The following is a 6,790-nucleotide window of genomic DNA, read 5'->3' as shown; positions in this document are numbered from 1 at the left end:
CTAATATGTTGCTTGATACGCTAGTTTGTGATTTTGTTTTTGAAGAATTGTAATAGCCTGAGTCTTGTTTATAACTTTTAAACTGCATTGTTGGCACCTGATATTTTGGCTCGCTATCATACTTTTTATTGTAACTGATATTTTTCTTATGTTGTTTCTGATGTTTTTCTTTGCTAAGTTTACCTTGTTTTGCTGTAAAAGCAAAAGCTTGATTATAAGCTTTACTAGCTTTTCTTTTCCGCTGTTGGGGGTTACTTGAGCAATAGTTTCCGTTTAATCTTTTTTGTTGAAACTTTTGGTTGTAGTTTGAATTCTTATCTACAGCGTACTTAGACCCTTGAACTGTTTTACCATTAGGACCTGTCACGTTTGCGGCTTCTGACATGTTATTTTTACCTACAACAATATCAAACTTGACTTTTTCCCCTTGTGCAAGAGACCTTAAGAATTTGTTACAGTTGTTTTTGACGATAGCTGTATAATGAACAAAAATATCGCTGTTCCGATCATCACGTTGAATAAAACCGTAACCTTTGCGAACATTAAACCATACTACTTGACCAGTTACTCTAATTGCTTTAGTGTTTTTGGTTACCTGAGCTTTTTCTTTGAATATTTGAAACTCTTTGGTTGTATTAGATGTTTTTGTTGGTAAGTGTTGATGACATGACAAACACTGTGCTATGTTAACATTGTTACTACTATTCCTACTGTATGATTTTCTTAGTTTAAAACTATCTCTATCTTGGTTATGTTGACGATAATTGTAAGTATGATTAATACCATTATCTCTTAAATGAAAATTTTGTTGATTATTAGCACGAACTCGCTTATGGTAATTTATTTTAGACCTATGCTGACTTTGCTCATACTGCTGTAGTCTATTGTAATTAACTTGCTTAGGTATTAATGCGTTTTCTTTATAAGCATTCCATATGGCTTGTCCTTTTCTTTTAAAAACTTCTAAGCTTTCATCAAAATAATCCCTAATCTTATTTTTAATCGAAAAGGGCATTAAGTATGCAAGAAAAAACTTAATTCTGTCCTGCTCTGGACACTTGGCCCAACTCACGGCTGTAGCAAATATTTTATTAAAGTTTGTAAGTTTGTACAATCATCCCAAATTGGAATTTTATCTAAAATTTCAGCTAACTGATTGTCCCTATTAATAAAAAAGTTTCTTAAAGAACTGTAATTTCTTTCACCTCGTTCTGTCATTTTATAATAGTCTGACAACTCTTCTCTCGGCCAAAACCCAGTTAAAAATTTATACTTTTCTGTATTACTAGAAATATTTTCATTTAACATTTCCTCTTCGAAAAAACTAATAATATCACGAGGGTTTCTTACAAAGTCTAACCTTTTAAACTTTTTACTTAGTCTTTGCGCCTTAAATGTGTCGCTAAAGTTATTAAAATTATTTCGATTACTATTTTCGTAATCATTGTAAAAAGGTTCGCGTTTTTCTAGCATCGCACGTTCGAAATGTGGTGATCTAGACTGCTTTAATCTATTATTTAACTTTTTTATTTGCTTTTGCAAAATTCTTAACTCTTCTTCATTTGTTAGCTGCTTAACTTCGCTTGATTTTCTAAGTTGTTGTTGAATGCTGTTTGACGGATAAAATTCAGCATTATCATTTATCATCTCTGCTTGATGAGAATTATTAAGATTGATATCGTCATTGTTGTTTGTGTGCATTTATTCTGTTGACTGCTTAAAGATTTCTAACCAGAAGATTCAAGGTTCTTAATAGACACTGCGTGGTTTCCACTTTAACCAACTAGGACTTTACTTTCGAGCTAGTTTAATATAGTTACAAACTTATTCCTAAGTTATGAATCAAACACACTTTGAATAAATGCAATTTACTTTATTTTCAATAATAATTCTTAGTTCTGAAGAAAGAAACTATTAAATCACGACACAAATAAAATTTATAAAAAGTATCAACAATCGTAAAGTTACATAAATACTAACATCAACTCCGCTATGTAGACGTTTTCTTGATTCTCAATAATTGAAGTAAAACGTTACTTGATCGTACCGCGTAATAACTTTGCAACTAACTTTAACGCGCATTTGAAAGACAAAACGCCGATATATACTCGTCGGAATGAAATTAACTCCCTTGAGTTGTTTTGGGAATTGGTATAATTGTTTTGAGAAAGCTTATTATTAATATTATTGTTACAGAAAATTCCGTATTTATTCACACGCTTTAAAATAAGAAAATGAAATGTTAATATCATTACAACTTAACTACTTTATTTTGTCTGCAGATTGTTGAAAAAAAATTTACAACTTTATATAAAAATTTACTTTACTTTTAATAATAAGTTCATTTGTTTAAATAAAGTACTTTTCAGGATGAGTTGCAATTGCAAAATGAAGAGTCCAAAAAACAAAGTTTGTGTTTTATTTACAAATGATTTATTTCTTTCAGTAGTTTTTTACTTATTGCTTATTTAAGATTTGTTTATTCTTATACTGTAACCAATTTTAAATTGTCTTAATGTAAAACATTTTCGTTTTAATCATGTTTTTATTCTAGACTGTTTTGTTAAATTACTTTCGCTAAAATATTATTTCAAAAGTTAGTTGCTTACTTAATTGTAGCGAAAACTTTTAAAACCTAGTATAACCTCACTACAAAAACATACCAACTTGGAATAAAAAAAATACTTTGTAAGATATATTAGTTGTACTTACTACAAAGTGGCTTTGTTGTAAAAAGTACACTAAAATGATAGTTTGTAATTTTTAAACTTTAATTAAAATTTTATAAGTAAATAAAATTTAACTTTATTTGACAGATCAGAAACAAAAAAGGAATAATAAGAAAAAACGTCAATAATAAGAAAAAATAATGAACTATTTATTAGCACTCAAGTAAATGCAATAAACATGTTTGATGAAACTCTCTTTTGTCTTTAATTTCTTTTAACAAATATTTTTTAATCAATTTATGAAGCAGAATGCTATAAGAAATGAAAGTTTTATAAACTTGACGTTATAAACTTATGTATATAGAAGAAAATGTATTTAAAACTTACATACCGATATAGTTTAAAAAAGTTCTGTAGTTTTTTACCATAGCATATTATATTTGATGCAGTAAAAACCAATATGTTAAATGTATACAGTATCGAATATTATTTCATTTTTCTTCGTTATCAACGCGAGTAATCGCAGATACCGTTATATAAAATAAAATCAGTTCCAAAAAATATTTTCAACAAACATAACTGTTCGCAAACATGCGAGGTGTGCGTGTATTTATGCAAACTTTTCAATACATTTTTTTACGAGCTTTAACTTTGCTCGACTAGCTTTTTTTGCAATTTTTAGAAAATGTCCAAACTTTAAATTGAATTATTTTCCTTATCTTAAAATCTAACTTTTTTAAGGTTATCTAAGGTTTTTTTTATTCTTGAGAACTCTCATTTGCCTTTAATTTGAAAATATCCATTGGATTGGGGTTTATTAGAATTAAAAAATATTATAAGATCCTCAAAATTAGAGGATTATTCATTTTTTTTTTGAATTAAGAATGAATTTTCTTTATTTCTGCCGAAGATATAAACTTTTATTATGACACAATTGATAACAAGGATAACATTGTTGCAAAAGTCGAAAATATTTTAGAAAAGAAATTTTTCACAAAGAGAGATATTAAATTATTTTCGATAAAAAGCCTTCTTGTCTATAAAGACGACTCAAAAAACAAAATTTCATACTACAATAAATTAAACTCTTACATCTACAAATGAGTTAAAACGCCAAGGAAAAAGTATTACTAGAAAGAATCGAAGATATGTTCCAAAGAGCGATTGAAGTCTTTGTGTATCAGAAATTGTAGGACATGTTTGATGATTATTTTGAATGTCAAGAAACATGCAGCTTGCCATTTCGCTTGCAGAAATTGCATTAAAATGTGGTTTGCAAAAAAGTTTAAACACCCGTTTTGCCGCGATGATTGTACTTAAAACAGCTTTTTATAATAAAACAAATAGCAGCTGTTTTGAAGTTTTTAAAAATATAGTTTAAGAACCGTAGAGTACCTTTATTAATTATTCAAAGTTTGTTACAATGTGACTATTACTTAATAAAAGTAATATTGGAAGATTAGTAAATACTGATAAATTAAATTAGTAAACTTACGCTTTAAATGATAAAAAAAAACGAGGTATAAAAGTTTAAGGTTTATTACCAAAGTTTATTGAAATAATAAGGAACTGCACTAGAAACCTAACATATAATTAACGACTGAAATTTTTCTAACATTCAGGCTTATTTGTATCAATTTCCTCTTTTTATGAAAAGTTTCTTAAGCTAGATGTTGATAGAAAGCGTCTACATCGCCGTTCAGCTCCAAGAACTTCGTGAACAACTCAGCATCTGGGCTTTTCTCGACACTTCGTGGTTGCTGAAAAACAGTTTTTTATACTACATAAACTTATACTACTTAGATGAAATTCAAGAATGTAGAAACATTATTAAAGATCAAAATTATCAACAACAAACAAAAGATAAAGCCGAAAAATAGATACACTTAAATAATTTTTTCATATGAAAAACTTACTTGGTAACCAACGGCTTTTCCTTCTTCACCGCTCTGGAACAATGTAAACAAGCTAGACATGTTGAAGCCCTCTACGTCATTTGCAGAGTAGTCCATCATCGCTACGATGACGTCATCACTGTCTTTATACTTTTCTCCCATTTCCTCCCAAATGGGCCCGAAGTGTTTCTCTTCACGTGATCCGGGCATGTTAAACCACACAAAGACCTTTTTGTTCTCGTCATAAGCCACTTCATTGAAATTTTTGCCGACGAGAACCTTAACCGGACCTTCGTTCCAGTTTTCAGGAATTTCCTCGGAAACAAAGAACTCTTCAGCTTTGCCGGCGAGAACTTTCTTGCTTAATTCTACCATCGAGTCGGTAGTTACGTTTTCGGTTTTAAACTTTTTAATTGATCCGTTTTTAAAGTAGAAAACTCTGAAAGCAGGCTTGTCGCTCACATCAAGCTTGAAATACTTTGCGTAACCTGTAACATAATCGTCGTTCAAATCACCAAAGGAAAATATCAACTCGGTTCCTTTCATTTGCTCTGCTGCTTTCTTAACATCTTCCATCACGGACTCGTAGTCTTCAGAGTCTTTTGAGAGCAGAACCATGGCGTGCTTCGCGTCGGGATTGCTTCGAAAAAAGTCGGCGGCAGTGTTCTCGTTGAACTCTGAAAGAAGAGGCAGCTTGTGTTTATTTAGCAGGTTCAAAACGTTGTTCTTGGATAGAAATTCAGAAAGACCGGCTTCGTTCATTGAATCCTTAAAGTCGGTGCGTGCCTGGCCGTTGAAAAGAGCAATTTTACCGCTTTCTAGCTCTAATTTTTCAGCGAGTTTCGAGTTGTTTACACTGAAAAACATAGCTTTTCCTGCAACAGGAGAAGTTTTTTCAGCCATGCTTTCGTAAGCCTCGTTGATCTTGTCGGGAAAATACCCAACCATAAAAATTGGGAAATTTACCTTGACCTCTTCGAACTCGGCTTCGCTCTCAATTTGACCGACTGCCGGTTGAGACATGACTTTCAATTTTTCAACAAAAGCTTCGGCAGACTCGCCCTTGTACTGGTAGGCCAAAGCTCTGCCGTTTTTGAAGAACTTCAACGTCGGGTATCCTTCGATATCGTACTTTTCCCTTGTCTGTGTGTGGTAGTCGGCATCGATTTTCGCGATGGTCACATTTAGCGAGGCTTCTTCCGCGAAAAGATCCGCCACCTCCGCGTAAACCGGCTCCAATCTTTTGCAGTAGCCGCACCAAGGAGCGTAGAATTCTACGAGCATGCGCGGGTTGTCACTGACCGCCTGGTCGAATGTCGAATCTGTGAGCACCATCACGTTGCCGTCGTAGGTGATCTCATTGTTGCCGCCAAAATAAGACGCGCCAAAAGGATACAAAAAGACTGCAAAAAACCCGATTGATACCATAAGAGCAAGAAGTGCCAAGTATTTTAGCGTGTTTGATTTTTTTTTAGCTTGTTGTTTGTCCTTCGGACTTTTTTCCTCTGCTGGTTTTTTATCTACCTGGTTGTTAGCCTCAGATGGAGTTTCCTCGGCTTGCTTTGGCTTCTTTCTTCGCTTTATTTTAGACATAATAATTTTAACTATAAAACCTGTGTAAACAGAGCTATATAAATAAAATAATATACTTAGGATAATACTTTTTTTGAGACTTGGAATTTTGATATTGAAATAAGTAAGTCAATAGTTTAAAATATTCCTAAAAAATTAAAGTTTATCCTTTTGGTTTGAGTTCTAAAAGGTTTTTTACTTTTTTATATTACTTTAGTTTTACCTAAAGCTAATTCTTATATCAACTTTAAATTTATAACGGACAACGTCAACCTCATCATTACTCTACTTAATATGTCTATGAGTTTTAAAACAACCTATTCCGTAGTACAAGTCATATCTTAAGAATACTTTAGATCAAAGTTATCTGAATTAATTTTAATAAACACCCTAACGACAGAAACAATTACCCTAGTTTGTAAACATCGTCCTTTTACAATTAGATTACTTTTTTTTTCTCTGCGTTACTAATTACCGCTTCTTGACAGCCAAAATCGCATCTAACAGTTACTGCCCACTTTGCTAGCAGTTACAAGTAATAACTACAAGCTATAGTTACTAATAATAAAAAAATTGTAGTTCCTTATGTACAGTTTTGTCTTTAATTGAAAAACTTATAGCCTTATACAATTTTACATTCAAGTCGAAATTGCT

At 31.6% G+C, this 6,790-nt stretch overlaps 1 protein-coding gene across 1 annotated transcript; it reads right to left on the bottom strand.

Annotated features, from left to right (window-relative positions):
* Positions 1-4,330: 4,330 nt before the first annotated feature.
* On the bottom strand, positions 4,331-6,157 carry LOC145833092 (protein disulfide-isomerase 2-like). Its single transcript, XM_082940291.1, has 2 exons — positions 4,586-6,157; positions 4,331-4,429 (listed from the first exon to the last, which is right to left on the bottom strand). Exons 1-2 carry the CDS (start codon positions 6,155-6,157, stop codon positions 4,331-4,333), a joined length of 1,671 nt encoding a protein of 556 aa, XP_082796417.1.
* Between the last annotated feature and the right edge of the window lie 633 nt (positions 6,158-6,790).

This window comes from Thalia democratica, chromosome 4 (genome assembly GCF_965202585.1).
Source record: "Thalia democratica chromosome 4, ktThaDemo2.hap1.1, whole genome shotgun sequence".
Lineage (NCBI taxonomy): Eukaryota > Metazoa > Chordata > Thaliacea > Salpida > Salpidae > Thalia > Thalia democratica.
Note: the sequence above shows the minus strand (reverse complement) of the source record. Positions and strands in the feature narration are given on the sequence as shown.